The 19367-nt window shown below is 41.2% G+C and overlaps 1 protein-coding gene across 3 annotated transcripts; it reads right to left on the minus strand.

Moving 5' to 3' along the window:
• Nucleotides 1–1823: 1823 nt before the first annotated feature.
• dbnlb (drebrin-like b) lies at nt 1824–18711 on the minus strand. 3 transcript variants are annotated; one of them, XM_083784531.1, is made up of 15 exons: nt 18555–18711; nt 15735–15790; nt 15424–15536; nt 15240–15314; nt 14706–14852; nt 13807–13884; nt 10685–10836; nt 10526–10580; nt 9280–9354; nt 8037–8169; nt 7453–7572; nt 6230–6379; nt 5553–5638; nt 5221–5296; nt 1824–3658 (listed from the first exon to the last, which is right to left on the minus strand). In XM_083784531.1, exons 1-15 carry the CDS (start codon nt 18635–18637, stop codon nt 3522–3524), a joined length of 1536 nt encoding a protein of 511 aa, XP_083640657.1. In that variant the 5' UTR covers nt 18638–18711; the 3' UTR covers nt 1824–3521. The 3 variants fall into 3 exon arrangements, with proteins under 3 accessions (XP_083640657.1, XP_083640658.1, XP_083640659.1); XM_083784532.1 differs by lacking the exon at nt 7453–7572; XM_083784533.1 differs by lacking the exons at nt 6230–6379; nt 7453–7572.
• Nucleotides 18712–19367: the final 656 nt, after the last annotated feature.

Consider the following 19367-nt stretch of genomic DNA (forward strand, 5'->3'; position numbering starts at 1 on the left):
CAAACAATGATCTCAGCAAGGCAGATGGCTTCTTGATTAGAGTGGGTGACAATATTATCGCACAAAAAGATGAAGTTAGGTTCCATCCTGGAGGCAAATCTTTCCGGTGATAAAATGGCCACCAACGTAATTAATAAAGTCCAACCATGAAGACCCTAACAGGAGCCCTCATACAAGGTTTATTTGACTATATGCATGCACCTATAGTACCACAGCACCTCAAAGGCCCTTAAAACAAGGCTCCAGACTTCCCAAAACAAACTGTTCAGGCTACTACTTGGCCTCACCCCCTGAACCCACCTCACCCCTGCCCACTTTGACAAGCTGGAATGGCTTAGGGTTGACGACAGAGTACAGCATCTTGCAATATGGATCTGGTCCACAAGATTCGATACACGACCACGATACCTATGTACCTGAAATACTTCCTTAATGTCAACGAAGTCCAAGTTCAACAAACCATGTGCAACCCAGATTCGGCACAAACAAGGAACTAAATTCATTTCAAATTAATTAATTTCCTATGCCACCAAAATGTGGAACGCCCTACCAACAGTCATTAAGACATGCAAATCCCTTGACTCCTTCAAAACCACTCTCAAAGCCAAAGGATGGCTGCAATTCTAAACTGGTCCCCGTAACATCTGAATCCCCCACCCACCCCTTTTTCCAATTTTCCCCTCACTGCATATGTTTTTTTCCCATCTTTTACCTCCTCTATGATGATTTCCTATTTTTTGGCTATATAATGTATATTTGTATGTCTCTAAATGTTATGATGAATTGAACATGGTGGACCCTATTGTAAACAAGCGTAATGCTTTATGGTGTCGTCCACAGTTAACAGTTTTCTATTGAGTTGTGCTTGAAATGTACAAAACTAAATTCTTCAATCAATCAATCAAGCCAGTTAGGTCTACTTTGTCGAGATGTGACACATTGTAAGCTTGTTTGTTGTTGTTTGTTTGCTATTTTCAAAAGGCATACATTTATAGGCCTACATATACATTAATACATTCTGCATAATTAGTACTTGAAGCATTACTTTAAGTACATTTTGATAATACGTTTGTATTTTACTTATGTAAATGTTATAATTCCGAAATGTCATTTTACTTGAAATAAGAGTATTTCTACATTGCAGTATTGATCATTTTACTTAAACATGCGAGTACTCTCCCCCCCCCCCCCCCCCCCCCCCCACAATGCATACCTTTAAAGATTTTTTTATGTCAAATTACAAGCTATTGGAAATTTCACTTGCACTACTTTCACTTCACTATACGATCACTCTAAGTGTGCGTTAGAGCTCATGAGCCGTCTCTCTCACATACTGTAACTGCATGAGGTCAGAACGTCCTGATCGAGTGGCTGAGGAAAAAACAAAATGTCTGAGAAAATCCCCTGCTATTCATTTGAGCCTTTCACTGAAACAGACATGGAGGTTAGGCTATGTGATGAGGACATTGGACAGCACAACGCAAGTTAGGGACATCCTAACTAACATGGGCTCTATAATGGTGAAAATAAATAAATCTTACATTTAAAGTTTTCAGAGCCCAGATTCAGCTGGCTTTTACCTTGTTGCCAAATGTTGGCTTATACTCTACCTTAATCAAATATTGAAAGTGAAACCTGCGAAATCCCCAGTCGTTATGGTCTAATTCCAGTAAACGAATCTTAGAGCAAATATTAGTTATGTACAAGTTAGTAATTTCCTTGAAAGTCCCTAAAATCGCCTGGTTTCGTACAAGCTCTTGCTAGCTCACATACATCGTAATACAAGTGTTATGCATAAGGCCTTGAGAAAGATGTCACAAAACAACTTTTATTATTATTTATTATGAATAATGTCTCTGCATTACAATATACTCTGGAAAAACAAAAACAGAAAAATATAAGAACATGCCCTTTTTTAATTCACAATTAATTTTCCTTTCATCAACAGAGCACAATGCTTCAGATGACAATGATTTGAATATCATGTTTGGAATGAATAAAACACTGAACTTGCATAATTGTTTCTTAATTATTCATCAAACATTATAGACTGATTAATGGCGAGAAAATGTCTTTCAGAGGATATTGCCCCATTCAATTAGATCTAACCCTTTTCCACAACTTTCTCATATTCGATTAGTGCTCTTTGCATCCTCTTAATTTTGGCCAATGACAAACATGGCTCATCAAAAACGAGGACATAATATGAGCAGAATTATGCTGAAAGAATTACTCTTGGGTGATATGGGTGTATGGAAAGAACCGTTGTACAATAAATCTCATTTCACCATGAAGCACTGAAGTCTGCCACCCACAGCACAGCAAATGCAACTGCTTTTAAATATTTGATTCCAATACTAAACTGCCGTTTGAAATTCACACAGGATTTTAGTTCAACCAAAAATAATAATAATAATAAAAAAAAGTAATCACAACATTTTCACAAAAATAGTACAAAAAAGAAAAAGAGGAAAAAAAATCAGTCTCCTTGGAAATAAAGGCAAAACAAGGCAAAGATTAAACAGTAGCCGGTACCATTGTGTATGATTTCTCTTTTCCTGAAATGTAAAGGAGCAACAACTACAAATAAGAATAAAAGATATATACCTGAAATCAAACGGAATTCACTCATTTAAGGAATGTGAAGTGCCATCAATGCTCACAATGGAATTTATGATTATACCATTAATAACAAAAGGCTGACATATTACTGCATCACATTTATAGATAAAGGTAGTTTTTAGGGATAGGTGTGTGTGAGAGGGGTTGGGAGGCCAGCCTATTATTGGTCTTTCACAAATCCCTAAACTAGCCAATCAGAAAGCTTTACAACATCAACAACAATGCTAATTGGTTTCTTCAACATAGGGGTTTGGGTTTTCTTTTAATAATCTATGTGGCCCCACGATTACCAATCATTCACTCATTGGTCCATGATATGGAGAGAGGCTTCGACCGGCTCACTGGGGTGAGAGACGGTCTGGTTTGGCTGTGTGCTGTCCTGCTGCTATGAGGTCCTCTAGGGGCTGCCAGTGCGCTGGTCTAGGACGTGCACTGAGACCCCCTTTCCACCGGTTGGTTCCCAATGAGAACCGGTTCAGTTATTTTTGGTTCTTAGTCCATGAGCCAGAGTTCCAAAATTGGTGGGAAAAACTAGACCTATATTAAATTGTTTAGGATCAAATTTAGGATCAATACAAGTAAATTAATACATGATAACCCTTCCACAGTAGTAGCTTTTTCATATTTTCGATTATTTTGCATATTTTCTACATAATGCCTCATTTGCATATTTAAAAATGTAAAAGAATTAATACAATAAATCATTGTCTTCGTGTAAGTACTCAATTGGGGAAGTTTCATGGTGATAACAATCTAATATAGGTATGGTTTTGCCCACTCAATTCATAATTAACGTTCCAATTTTGGAGCTCTGGCTCATGGACTAAGAACCAAAAAGAACTGAAACGGTTCTCATTGGGAACCAACCGGTGGAAAAGGGGCCTGACTGAACCCAAGCTTTAGACCAGCTCTACATAATTGGCTGGAAACATTCCAAAATGGCCACCTGGGCCGTAGCCTCGCCACCATCCCTCGTCGATCATCTCGATGCCAGTTATGATCTCGTCAGGATCGAATGAGATCTCGGTGTCATCGGCTGAAAAGACACAACAGGAAAAAGGGATGGATTTCTCTGCAATAACACCCAACAAGTTTATTGCATTATGTATAAAATGAATAAATAAATAAATAAATAAAAAGTCACTGTATTTTTGTTTAAACCATGAAAGTGAGTTTTCATTGTGATACAGCTAAATAGAAACTTGAAGTATACAATGTTAGTTTCACTCATCCATACCGTAACACTGGATTAACATGTACATGAGACTGTATGCAGCCCACGGCCACTGATAGGCTGCCGTGTTAAGTGTTCAGATGTGTGGGCTGCAAACACTCGAGTGGGCCCTGATCCAGAAAAGGTTGAAAACCAATTCGGTATTTAAGTCCGACGTCATTTTGTAGTCCTACGTCAGTCAGAACTAGAACTGCAGCCTCACTCCCAATCTTCCGCCGTAGTCTGAAAACCCACCTCTTCAGACTCCACCATGGCCCGCAGCACTTGCCCTAGCCTAGCCCTTTAGATAGCACTTTATGTAGACTCAGATAGTAGATTAGCATTGTTATTTTAGACAGACTTATAGCTCGTTACGTAGACAGCACTAGAATTGCATTTTATGTAGTCATAGCACTTTATAGTACACATGTATATTGTATAATATATAATATAGTATAGTATGTATAGTCGACATAGATACTCCACTGTTACGTTCTTAGTTTATACATGATTCATCAACTACTTTTGATATATGTGATGTATGCCATGCTTTTTGTTTTTGCTTAAATGTATGCCATGCTTTTGTTTTTGCTTAAATGTAAGTCGCTCTGGATCAAGAGCATCTGCTAAATGCCTAAATTGTAAATTGTCCGGGTCCAAGTGGCACCAGCTCCCGTCTGCTTCTCATTGTAAATAGCAATATCGAAACGCGTGAATCTTTTTACAATAACGTTATTCTTCAGAAAGGAAGCCATCAAGGGTTAAATGGGTCTTAATGCTTCCAACTCAAGTAGAATTATTAATGTTTTGTGTCCATGACAAAGAAAATATATGATGTGGAGACAACAAAGTCTATTATTATCATTTATATTGAAGGTGGTAACAGTCCATTTGCTCAGTACAATATTTCGGGGGCATATTTAGAATGTGTGCATGGAGGGTTGAGTAGGATTTAGTTGACACAATGAAATAAATTGGCGATAGTATTCAGTGTGGCAGACGGCCTGTCACAGCCAGATTTGGGAGACCAGTAGCTGCTTTGTTGCAAGGAAAGTGGTAAAATGAGACTCTCGTGGTTATTTTAGTCTCAGATTTAGCCCGACTTAGAGACACAGTATAACTCTATGGGGGACACAAAAGCAAAAGTAGTGACAATAGTTACTTCACGCTGCATTGTGAGCTTGTTGAACTGATATATTCACTAGTTTGCCACTGATCTAGATCACTGATCAACTTCATACGTTTACAGCATCAAAGCTATCCATACTGCCAGGTGTACCAACCCAAATGGGATTCCACAATCACAGAGCTATCATCTGTCCCTTTGCAGAGTGTAAAACATTGGTTTTCAGCACAGCAGTAGAGTGAACAGAAGACAGACATACCAGCCTGGTAGTCATACAGGGCTCTGGCACAGATGCCTCTATCAGCAGGCATGTCGTCTGTGTTGTTCTCCTCCACCTGGCAGAGGGGCGAGGAAGGGATAGCACTCATAAATAACCAGTGGTGGAAAAAGTACTTGCATACTTCACTTTTGTTGGCCTGCCATCCAGATATTTTTGGGGGTCCTTGACATGAAAAAGGTTGAGCACCACTGACATAGAAACATATGTTTTTCAGAAAACTGTGTAGGATTTAGAAGACATTTGTAGATGTCAAAAGGTCAGGTCAAAATGGGTTAAATGACGTCAAACTGTTGCTATACTGCAGTAATCACCTGAGGTGGCTCTTCGTAATGTTCGTTGACGACGGGCGCTTCCGGGACCGGAGAACGGGTAGCCGGCGGCGGCTCCTCTGAAACAACTGACACATAACAAGACACTGTCAGTCAATTACCGGGATTCAAACTAAAAGCATTGGTCTTATTCTACCAGCAGGTGGCAGCAGCTGATCCTGAAAGCAGAAGACCTTCTCGGTTAATATGAGGGAGGGATGGAGAGGTATGGATGGTATGGTCATGGTGAAAATACTGATTGTTATTATAAGAAGCAGATGGATCCATGTGATGTGTATGTACAGTACAGTATAGTATAGTGTAGTGTTACTGTGTACAGACAGAGACAGGAGTGTGTGTGTGTGTGTGTGTGTGTGTGTGTGTGTTGAGGCATGCAACAGTTAAATTGATATAATTCATTAAAAAAATTAATTTTGATTTAAATAGTATAGGAAATTACTTCTTTCCCTTTTTTTCTTTACAAATGGTTGAGCTGATCTAAAAGCTTAGAACGTGACCTGCCGTGAGCTTGTTCATTGTCTATTTTCACCATCTTGTGCGAAATTGTTGTATGATTACTTAGTGACAAAAAAACCTATTGGATATATGAAAAATAAAGCATGAAAAAAACGGATTCTGTGTGTGTGTGTGTGTGCTTGTTTGAGTGAAATGGGTCCCACCTTGTGGCGGCTCTTGGGGAATGGGTTCCTGAATTTGGGGAATGGGTTCCTGAACTTGAGGAATGGGTTCCTGAACATGGGGAATGGGTTCCTGAACTTCCTGTTCATCATACTCACACCCGGTCAGCTCATCATCATCCACATCAGGCTCTTATCACCGCAACAAAACAAACACAGACACACAACGTACACACAACCAACACATGATGCATGAAGTTCACCACATACACAACGTACACACAACCAACACATGATGCATGAAGTTCACCACATACACAACGTACACACAACCAACACATGATGCATGAAGTTCACCACATACACAACGTACACACAACCAACACATGATGCATGAAGTTCACCAAATACACAAACATAGGGAGGGGCATGACTGGGATTCTTTTTTTCTTGTAGGTCGGGAGTGGCTTATTGTCGGGTATCAGCCGATAACACGCTGTAGTCTGTACCCGTTACAATGCGCTAGACCCCTGGATTGTTGAAGTGGAGCGCCACACCTACCATCAGCTCCCAGTACTTCCCGCACGACTTGCCGCACCCAAGCCGTGCTACTCATACGCTGAGTTGGCGATGATCGAACCCATGAACTTGTGGTCCAAAGGCAAGAGCTCTACCGACTGAGCTACCCGGACACTTTTCTGGAAGCCGGGCAGAAATGTATTTTGCAGAATGGACAAGAATGCAGACAGGACAGCTGATGCACGATGCTTAAAAATGATCATGAGGATGACGTTACACAGAAACTACAGAGAAATTAAGCACAGCTTTTGATGATATTTAAAATAAATGTGGGCGACAGACTTTAGTTTTGCATGAATCAGCCTCCAAAGATTATCCGACCGTGTGTGTTTATTCTTTATGTATTTATTTATGCATGTGTACATGCATAAATATGCATGTGTGCAATGTCATTTTGTTGACTAAGACTAAACAATTTCAGATGACTAAAATAGGATTAAAACTAAATGGTGTGTTCAAAAGACTAAGACTAAATCAGAATTCGCTGTCAAAATGAACACTAAGGTTTTTATTTAGTCGACCAAGTCTAGACTATGAATAAACAACTTCAGATGACTAAATAGGACTAGAAACGAAATGGTGTGTTAGACTAAATCAGAATTTGCCATCAAAATTAACACTGCATTCTTGGCGTACGTGTGTGTGTGTGTGTGTGTGTGTGTGCGTGCGTGCGTGAGAGCTCACACCTGTGGCAGGAACAGGAGAGACGGAGCTTGCAGGCAAAGGGGAGGCTTGGCGCAGGGGTGACTCGGCTCGCTCAGACTCACATGATTGCTTAGAAGAGAGAAAAGGGCTTTGCAGGCGCCCTGAGGTCCGCCCCCAAACACATGAACAGGACAGGAGGGGTAAGAAAAAGAACAACAAACAGAACAGACAGGTTGTCCAGAGAAGCAGAAACGTACAATGGCTTGAGGTTTGGATGAGTTAAGAGTCAACTATGATGACTATGAGACGGTCTGATGGAAAAGCTGAAGCTCGGCAAGAGGGCAGCTAGAAGAGACAACAATCTGCTCCAGCGTGTTCCGACATGGCAGGGATGAGCGCTTTGACAGGCCACACCCTCATCCCCATACCTGAGCGCTGGCCGCCAGGGCCAGCCAAAATTAGACCAAAGTTATTTCAAAATATTTTCAAAAAGTAAAGAATTTTTTTTTCAGACATAAAACATTTTCTAAGATAATTTCATTAATAATATAATATAATAATAATATGGCCCTTCCTGCCTGGGGCCTGGCGGGGGCAGTGTGGGTGCACTGGGCTGGGGCCCTACCTGGCTGGGGGCTGGCGGGGGCAGGGGCAGCAGCAGCAGGGGCCTCAGAGTCACTGGGAGTCATGCCCCTCTCCCTCTGTTTGAACATCTCTCTGGGGTTCATGGAACGCTGAGAGATGAGAGAGGCTGCCTCCTGAAACCAAACGGGAGTGAGAGGAAATAATAAGCGCTCGGAAGCAGTGTACGAGTGGTGTGTGTGTGATGCTCTTTTACTGGAGTCACAAGCACATAAACATGCATTCTCTGTATAATGGCTGTAGACAGAGGAAAATAGCAAGGAGTAACTGGACAGGTGTGTGTGTGACTGTGTGTGCATTTGATTCAAAGTATGTAGAACGAAAGCACAAGTCAATACAAAAACTGCTACAAAAGGTACAAAAACTGCTACGAAGATGAAACCAGAAAAATCAGCGTCCTTAATTTTCAATTAATCAGAAAGAGTGTGTGTGTTGAAACACTAGGTATGGTGAGTGACATTGTTCCTGAGTTTAAATAAGCAAGTGAAACTTCTGTGAGTGTGACTTTAAATTAGGTACAGTTGTGAGGATGAGTTTAAATTAGGTACAGTTGTGAGGGTGAGTTTAAATTAACAGTTTCCGTGCCGCGAATGGATTACTCCAGGTTAATGTCGCTGCCGTATCGGACATACCCGCCTTTTGTTTTATGTGTTTAATCCGCCGTAATGTAATGAATCAAAAGAAAATCCGTCTTCGTCGCGGAGTATGAGACTGGATGGCTTCGCTGTGATGACGAAACCGGAAATCGTCACATGCTGTGGGCTGCTAGGGCTTCTGGGAAATTGAGGCCAATGGAAATGCATTGGTTGCAACGCCTCATTGAAACCAATCTTGTGTGCGTCTTCCGGGTGCACCAAGATGGTGGATGCTACACACAGATCATAACAAACCACGGGAGCTTTTTTTGATGGATTTTCGCGGATTAAAAGCCCAAATAATTCAGCGTATGCTCTAAAGGTAATACAACAATCTCGGCAGTGAAGGGGGGTTGATTAAAATGCGGGTTAATCGTAAAAAACAGTCAAACTGTTAAGTACAGTTGTGAGGGTGAGTTTAAATTAGGTAGGTACAGTTCTTTTGACTGTCAAAATTAATGGCCCAATCAATCAGTGAGACAGACATAAACGCAGATTGTATTTGCATCCTATATTGTGCCATTAACATAAAGCAGATGGAGTCCAGAGGAGAGCCGTTGGTTTCCAGGTGCAGTGGGTAAGGGGACTCACGTTGGCCTTCTCCACAGATTCACCTCGCTTCACTCCTCTCTTCTGGGTTGCCTGGAACTCCTTCTCCTGCACCTCCTGGTGATGTTAAAAGGAGTAGTTCATGCTTTCTGTACTCTTATAATAAAGTTGTGGCACTTTGGCATGCTAGTGAAATATCTATGAATCAGCATCACTGTCTGAAAAGTAAAGCCAGAACAGGAACATTAACCTCTTGAAGTAAATCACAACCCCCGATCGCCTTTTGGCGCATTACACAATTTATTTTTATATATATATAGATATATTAATGTTATTACAAAGTAACAGTGTTATTTATATATTCCTCGTCGCCGCCTCGAAAAAACTCTAAAATGACAGAAATGATATTTTTTGTACATACTTTATTATGTTAATGTGGCATCTTGACACTCTGACTCTGGTTAAACAATAGTCTACACTCTACACTCTGATTCCACAGTAGTCAGAATGGATTTAGGAATGCACCCCAGATTTTTTGTCATTTGGGCATCAGCAGTGTGCAGTTAGTTGCTTCTAGCTGCGTAGAGGTGAAGCTAGTCTGAACTCTGAACAAAAAGTCCACACACACACACACACACACACACACACGACAGTGTCCAACAACACTGTCATATCAAGAAACGCCTAGTCCACGTGTCTCTTCCGGGATTTTAAACACCTGGTGCATGGAAATGACACTCGCGTGCGGCTGCAACTTGACGTGTCGGCAAAAAAAAACGGAAACACTTTGCCGACAATACAAGTTGAAGCCACACGCAAGCGTCATCCACCAGCTGTTTAAAAATCCGGAAGAGACGCCTGGACTAGGCGCTTTCTTGCCGCTTCTTCACGCGTATGTGCCCACACTCATAGCGGGGCAATATGCAAGTCACAACGAGGCTATTGACAGGAAAGGGGGAGAGATGGGGAGTTACACACTGCAAAGGCCGTCGAGCTCGGAAGTCGATCCCGTGGCACGCCATCCGGCTGGTTGCCCAAACGGTTGAGGTAACCGTCCGGGCAAATGTGGAATATTTTTAACAACACAAATCTGGTATGGAGGTCCCTGGACCCTGGCACAAAATATTTTAGATGTAGGGTCCTTTAAACAACATTAGGAAAAAAAACACAACAACACTCTAGAAACAAGCCCAAAAAACTACCAATATTTACAAGCAACTTTACAGAAAAAGAAGCCCAAAGTCACTTATAATAAGCGGACATGGCAACAGTGGACGAGACAACTCACCCATTGTTTCTTCTCCTGGTCTCTGTTTTCAGCTTCCTGCTTCTGCTGGTACTTCCTGTCAAACAAATGGCCATTTAGGAGGCTGAACGGTTTGCTGAATGGGAGCTGCTATGCAAAGTGATACTGCACTCACAGGTCAGCAGTCATTGGGACACCTACTTCTGTTGATCAATTTGAGAGGCTATATCCTTTTCTCTTTTGTCTCTCTGCACAGACTCCTTGGCGTCTTGATCCTTCCGCTCTCTATCGAGAAGTTGGCGGTCCTCCGTTGCCTTACTCTGCTCCTCCTTGCGTCTCTTCTCCTCGTCTTTCTAAAAAAGAAAGGCAAGAAGAGTGCAACTGGTCGATTAGGTTCTTTGGTTGGCTGTAACTTGTACCGTTAATCCATTTTGGGCGGGAACCCCATTTGGTGTTTTAAACATTATGTTATGCTTTAGCTATTGAAAAAGTATAGTAGCTCATAGCGCGGCACTTGTAGGTCTGCTATTTTTGAAAAATTGTGAAAATGTGGCGCTAACCTTTGAATATATATTCTTTCAGAGGGAACGTTTTTAACTAAAATCTTTGCTTCTGGGGATGTCCCTCCCTGGAACAACATATTTTCAGATGGGGGGCGGCAGCCCATTAGATATAATTCTAAACATGAAAATGTCTGAGAACCACCGACATAGAAACATAGGTTTTTCGAGAAAACTGTCAGGATTTAGACAGTTTTGTAGAATCGCTCCCAGGTCAAAATGGGTTGAAAAGTAAAGAAACCACATTCTCACACATGGTACCGTATTTTATTAGGAGCGAAATGTAATGAAGCGGTCTTCATCAGGTCTGACCCTAATTTTGCCCTACATTGACTTGCTCCTTAGTTTAACTACACTTTTCTAGTCCTATACCAGTGGTTCTCAACCTTTTTATGCCACTTTTGTACCACCTCAGAAGATATCTGGCTCTCCATGTACCACCATAACGGCTGTTCAAATACAGTTAGACCTAGACCTGCCCCATCGTATTCAGCTATGCATATTAACACACAAGAGAAATTAAATGTATTCCATGAATTGTTTTTGTTCCATTCCTAAGCCAATGATGCTGCTGCTCTGACGAAACTGTCTAATCAGCACAACTGATGATATTTCTAATGTGATTAATCCGTTCTCAAATCTTCCATCAACGGCTAGGTGTGCCGTCATGCTTATTTCAGCACGGCTGGACAGGCTATTTCAACCAATTTCTTGTCAGAAGAACTACCTGTGGTAAATATTTCACTATTTTGCGTCCGAGCATAGACATGGCAACGCCCCGCCTGCCTCTGATTGGCTGCCAGTCTTGACTGTCCACTGAGGTGGATATAGCTATGCTGGATAGTCTGATGCGAGGTTACGCCATGGTGAGAAGTAATACAAGTACGGTATGATACAAGAGAACTGTAGGTTTTATTTTTGTAGAAGAGGCAAACTAATATTGTTTATGCCGTTTGCTTTGATGGAATAATTGATTGAACATGTTCACCGTAATATGATTTGATTTGGGTGTGTTCTAAATAAAGTCTTTGTGTTGATTATTGTGTAACTTATTTGTATGTGTAAACTTGAACTTGTACTGTAAAAAGGTCTATTTTCTTTATCCTTTTTAGTATAATAGTATTAGTTTACTATAATTAGATTAATACACGATAATCAACACATAACACTTTATTTAGAACAACGTACACGTGTGTTCAATTATTCAATCAAAGCAAACGGCATAAACGATATTACTTTGCCTCTTCTACAAAAATAAAACGTACAAGTTGGTTACAAGGGTGCATTCTGTCACGCGTGCCAATCTGTCATTGTCTTGTATTATTTCCCACCACGGAGTAACTAAACCTCGCATCGGAGAACAGTCAAGATGGGCAGTGTCGGTAGGCCAATCAGAGGCAGGCGGGGCATTGTCCATGTCTATGCTCGGACGCAAAATAGATATACGCCGTACCACAGCCCCCCTAACATCATGTGGGGTCCCCACATGATGTTAGGAGGTTGAGAACCACTTGTCTGTATACTTTATTATGTTAATGTGAAGCACTTTAGGCTAAAAAGAATTGAATGAAAGGTGCCAATTATGTACTGAGTTTTAACCCTTGAAGTTGTTTCAGTCCAGCACCATTTTCGATGTGTATGGCTTGACTACTAGACTTTTATTTTGGAAAACACTCATTTAGATTATATTACAAGGCAAGATTTTGAAGGGAAACCCCCCAAAAACAAACAAAACATCCATGGCAAGTTTGACATTTTCTGTTTATTTAAAGCAAAATGGTTGCACTCGGCAAAACCTACAAGTCACAGGACATATGTCACAATAATTTGTTTATTTTGTGCTTTCTTTTACATTATGATTGGCTTCTTTACTATTGTGGTAAGGGTTGTTAGCATAAGAATGTTAAAGTGTCTGTGATTTCTTTTTTTGAGAAGGTGTGTGGCTGGGGGTTCTATAATACTATACGTAATAAATGGTTCAAAACTGCAAGCTCTTGGCCCAGGCCGTAGCATAACGGTCTGGGCACCGGACTGGTAATCCAGTCGCAGTGTGCCGCGGGTTCGACTCCCGGACCCGACACGGCCTTTACTGCATGTCATCCCCCATCTCTCTCCCGTTTCCTGTCAGCCTACTGTCTGTCCCTTAAAAAATCAATAAAAAAAAAAACTGCAAGCTCTTGTGCAACATTTGCCGGGAACTCGTTATCTATCTATAAATGCACCAAGTCTCTGTCTGTCTGTATGTGTGTGTAATCCACGTAACTGGAGAACCGTCAGCCCCTCCGACTTCAAATTCGACACACGCGTTCCACACCACAGCAGGGGGTGCAGTGCCCGGTGTCGAGTCGGTCAGACCCACGGTTGTCCAGAACCGCCCCAAAAAGGCCCCTGCCCGGCTCAACACGGCCCCCGCCCAGCATCCATATATGGAGCTGGCCTGTTCTGACCTCACAACCCTCCATATTTGGGCATGCCTGACACAGAACTCCACAAGCTGGCTGCATATACTCCATATTTGGGCATGCCTTACAAAGAACTCCATATATGGGCATAAATAGGGAGACAGGCATATTTTTTGGGTGGGGCATGCATTTCCAACTTGAATCGTTCCAAGTAGACCAGTGCCCAACAGACACCGCTGTAGAGGCCCCACGGGCACCGTTATAGTTTTACAAACGAAGAGGTTTGTGATATTCATCCTCGCCGCGGTTAATCTGAAACTGAAGTATTCATTAGTTGAAAATGTCAAATACATTGACGTACCTCTGTCTGTGCCCAGAAGTTGTCTTTGTTGGTCCTTTTGATTTCTGACATAGCATTGGTCTTCTGGTACACTGACCCCTGTAAAGAAAAGAAAGCTGATGTCATACAACTGGCTAGTCTTACAACAGCCAGACTATCTGCACCCTCACATTGTGCAGCCTAGCAGAGAGGCGCACTCAACTGTGGCAAAGTCGAGGGACTTTGCCAGGAAGCTGTTCAAACTTCGTCAAAAAGCAATTAGGCATAAGGCTATACTAAAAATATAGGTGAACTTTTTCAAATGACAGGGTGAGGAAACAAACATGTTTGTGACGTCAGAGAATATGACAAGAATGTGTTCTAGAACTGATAGAGCCAGATGGCTCAATGTGCTGAGATAACAGTCTGATTTTGTGTCTCTTGCCCCAGACCAGCACAATCCTCATGACTCCCACTAAGCCACTGAATTCTAGCTGAGTGAGATCATTGTAAACACCACACCCCGTTTGGTGACAGAACTTCATACATACCGAGCTAGGCTAATTAAAATCAAATCGTACTCAAATCCTACTGACTAATTCTCAACAAATCACATTCCTGCCATAGGATCATGCCAGTCATCTTGGCTGCTAGTGCAGTGAATACTACATCTATGACAATAGGCTTTAATGAGATGAAAGTTCAAATCAATACAGCTTGCACATAATATATATATATATATATATATATATATATATATATTATGATTTTGAAATCAGGGTCTCAAGACTTGGGACTTCAACTCTTAACATGCACTTCATCCCATCCACCCCTTTGCTGATCTGGCCTCGAGCCCTCGACCCTCAATAGGATATCCGATGAAAGATTAGACGGGTGGAGGGTAAAGGAGGAGTGTGAGTGTGCTGTGTGTGGATGCATACCACAGGGCCCTGAGGACCAGTGTCTCGGAAGCGGTCAGATTCTTTGTGGAAGTTATAGTTTGCTCCTGATGCCTTGGCCACCTTTTCAATAATGACCTCGGGCTCCACATCCTCCTCTGCCCTGGCGTTTATTGTGACATGGGCCCCCTGTAAATACAAAGCAGGCATTTTAGCTGTCAAGTCACTGTTCCTCTAATGCTCAAACAAGCAAACAAAGAAATGGGGCCAATTTATCGCTATTATCTTGGTTTTGGCAGGCACCGCCCAATTGCCTGGTCACATGCAGAGATTGCTGGCATGATATAAATTACAATCCAACGCAGCTGTGTTAATCCAACAAGGTTTATGATGCATGGTATTTTTTATCCATGATTCACTTAATATAATATCCTGTTGAAAACCATTACAAAAATAGACTTCCAAGTGCAGCAGCTTTCTGTCCTGACATAACATGAGGAGATTGTGTGGCCAAAAAGGCAGATTTACTCCAATATTCAAACAACACTCTGCAACATGAACATACAGTACAATCACCTTGAGAAAATTTGCCATGGAGCTGACATGGTTGGCACACAGCCCTTTCCTGGCATCTTTCACTCCCTCTCCAGTCTGGGGGGGAAAAAGGGGGGAAATAAATAATTCTTCAACAGTTAATGGTCTACAAAGACGGCTCCACCAGAGGGGAGTGTAGGCGTGGAGCTGACAATGAAAAACTGACCCAGTTGATGAGGACGTATTTGAACAGGCCAGAGTTTGGATCCTGGACCCGGCAGAAAGCATACATAATCTTCCCACTGTTGAGCTCCTCCACCAACTCCTCCAGTCCTCCATCTGAAACACAAACATTGTGGCAAAGTCAAGAGTGGTTTGACGTATAACTGAAGAACCTTTTTTTTAATCTCCTACCAAAATAATGGGTGGGGAAACCTAGGTCAACAAAACTAACATTGTTGCACAGTTCAGAAAAAAAAGTCATGACCGAACGAGTTTAGGCAAACTGCTTGGTAACGATGAACAATAGTTACTCACCCCCCTTCTCTACCAAGCGGATGTCATTACTGTTTCCCTCATACGTGAACAAGGCCCTGTTGAGGAGAATGGCAGAAAGTCAGAATCCAAAATAAGCCCACAGAACACACATTGAGACAAGACGGTGAAGATGATGACATAAATTCCAAGTTGGTAACATGCCGTGTGAGGAAGCTTTTTAAACTGAAATGATCCATGTTTTTAAAATGTGCATGTTTAAAACAGCTGTTATTTTATTGTTTTATATAGCACTTTGAGATTTACCCAAATCAAGTCCATTATATATTAGTAGTAGCTTAAATCAAATCAATACTTAAAGAATTGACTAAAGTCTTCAACTTCAATTCCATATTGTAAGCCAATACGTGTTTGAATAGCTACAACAGTATCCCTGTGCAGACAATCATGTCACCACATTGGCTAGCTGGGGGTGGTACCGTGGAAAGATATGTGCTACAGCAGAGAACTAGATAACTCAAAGCAGCAAATTATTCAGTGGAAAAACTATTTAAACTACGTCCTGTCCACAAAGTCTGCGGTCCCAGGGCTGACGAGAAGTGCAAGTAGGCTAGAAACAGGAAGTGTGGTTGGAGAAAATTATTTAACAGTTTTGTCATCAAATCGTGTAGAAAATAAGAACGATACTATATTTAACTTGAATGTTAGTATAAATACTTTGCAATAAAGCACTGGACTGAAGCCATTTTCCTTTGGTTACAATTGTGGGACAAAGAAAATTGTAGTCTTGATAGCTACAATCCATATGTTTTGTCTCTCCTGAGGGACATAAATGCAACGATGTCCTAATTAGTAAAAAACAAAAGAAGAAAAAGATGCTGTTGCATAGTGTCCAATCCAGCCACTTCAAATAGCTTTCTTGACAGTGTCAAACAGTAGGTGCCCGACAGGTATCTGACAACCACTGCAGATGTACGGTTTTATTATATACATTAACAAAATCGATACAGATTGTATTACATTGTATAATTACAATGTTATAAATTATAGCTTAAATTGCTACCATGCAAAAGACCATCATATTCCATTTCCCATGAATGCCTCGACTCCATTATATTCCACTAGCAGTGGATATTCCCCTAAATAGGAGATTGCTGACAGGTACAATATGCTGTGACTCTACTGCAAATATCAGACTATGTTTTGCGGCAGAACATTCTTATTTATTTATTTTGGACATCGGACACCACCATACCAACTGTCATTCATTATGCAACTCCTCTGACAGACGTTTCAATTATTTAAGGTGCTGATTTACAATCACCAGTGACCAAAAAATATATATATTTCAAATAGTCTTTGGATTTTCATTATTTTGGACATGAGTGGCAGTAGTAGTAGTACAATAGAACGAATGAAGAAGACATGACTGGTACTTGCTGACACTGAACCCCAATCAGTGCAGCATCACGTTGCTATGTGAAGCCTGTCAACAGGGTGGGGAATAAATAGTAGCCGCCAGCCAAGTAGCTAAGACAGTGCTGCTACACTTTGACAGGGGGTTGGCTGGTGTTCAACCAGCCAACATAGGATCTAATCTGTTCAGTTCTAAAATATGTTTTACGGCAAAATGATAATAGAGGCTGGCTGGTGATTTTGGGCCACGAGAAGAAGATTGAGATTGAGGAACAATTACAACAGTACTTTTATGAGTGCATCTGGAGCCAGGGTGATACAATACAAATCCCTAGACAGGAGACACACAGCTGCTCCATGAGATTAATTAATTAATTCAGGTCATCTTTAAACACCAGCGTGGTTTCACGTCAGATAGATAGGGAATGGTTCTCATTGCTTTCCCAATTGCAATTCATGACAGGGGTCAACATGTCCGTAACTCTGTATACGGACAAATGTGTCTGTGACTCTGTGGCAAAGACTTGGTCTTCTTGTCCTTGGCAATAGTTTGATTTTCTTTTTTACACAGAGACCACTATAAATAATGATCTTATTTTGACCATAAGTCTATAATTAAATGGCAAGTCTCCAGATTTTCTTCAGAATATGTATGAGACTTATTTACCGTACTATGACACTATGGCATAATTAGGAGTCCAACTAGTACTAGTGGTTCTCAAATGTTTTATTTGTAAGGACACCCCTTAACTCTGAGTGTACAAATGGAACCAAATGGAGTATGGACCCTACAGACATGTTATGGTCATGGAGTGCTAGCTAGCTAGCTCTTTATGAGTTTCTCTGAATATTATAATATTATTACTGTGTCCACTAATTTTGTATATCTTTGGCAAAAACTTTAAAATGTCCACAAGCCAGCATGGCATGACCTCTGAATCATGATACTTAATGTGCACTTACCAGGAAGTGGGCTCACATAACAATGAGATGTCTGTCTAAATGCCAATGTCTATATCTGCAATAATGACAGACATGCTTGAACAGAAGCAGATGAAGAGACAAAGGCTAATTTCTAAACCCCCTGCTGCTGTTGACTTGTTGGATCACATTACAGTACACAACTTGTATTGATGAATAAGTTAACTTCAGGCTATCTGTCCTAGTGTAAAACATCTAATCTAATCTAGTCAGTCCATCCATGTCTGAAAGGAGGTTAATGTTAGTTAGACACAATTCCACATACTTCCTCCGAAGTTTAGCCCAACCTATATGCTGTCTGATATATAACAGAATCCAAATTAAGCTGCAGGGTAGATAGATCACTTCACACAGATAAACCACTGCTGATTCTTCTGCTAGCAGCCAACGATGTAGCTAGCAGATCTAGCTGCCCAGATAAGGCATAGGAGGAACCATTTAATTCGCATGTTTCTGGCATCTTACCAGTTGGTGTCGGATTTTTCGTCCACGACCTCTTTGTATGCAGCTGTCAAAGCAGGGCCATTTTTGCTGAGGTTAACTGCCATTGTTACTGTACACTAGAAATAATAGCTAGCCAGCTAGCTATCCGGGGATGCGCCCTTCCTCTAGTGGAGGTGTGGCGACGGGCTGCTCTCTCCTCCTCTCGCTCTGCTGACTTCAAAAGTGACATCCCACAGCCCGGAGGGACGCTCACACTGTGATTGGCTAGTTGGTTGTCAGGCGACCGCCATGTGTCTCCTCTAGTCCTTAGATAGGTCTCCTCCCTTCCCCTCTGGTGACAGAAGCCAACGTCATAGTCTGTGTGATGATGTCACTGTGTGTATTTACTAGTGTTTACATAACATAATATAGACCCTTTACTCAGTGAGATCTTTCAAGTGACAGACATGAATTGCTGTCACTTGAAAGATCTTTTCAAGTGACAGATTTGTTAGGTCTAGAGGTTTTTAGGACTATAGAGGGTTTGCGCATGCATAAAGTCAATGGCAAATAGAGTGGAATTGTTAACATTGTTTAATACAATCAGATAATACTTTTCTGTTTGGATGACAGGCTGTCAAGGCCAGAAAGTAGGGTTTTTTTTGCCACTCAGTAGGCGTTAACTTCCTGCATAACTTGATGTCACGCGCATACCCTCTATTCAAATGACAGTGTGGTTTTATAGAAACTTGGTCAAATTGTGAAATTATATATTAAAGAAATTGTGAAAATAACTTATCTACAAACTCATATTGGCTATTTTCACAATATTTATCAGTGGAACCAAGTCAAACT

The sequence above is a fragment of the Protomyctophum parallelum genome, assembly GCF_964188405.1.
Source record: "Protomyctophum parallelum genome assembly, chromosome: 15".
Classification (NCBI taxonomy): domain Eukaryota; kingdom Metazoa; phylum Chordata; class Actinopteri; order Myctophiformes; family Myctophidae; genus Protomyctophum; species Protomyctophum parallelum.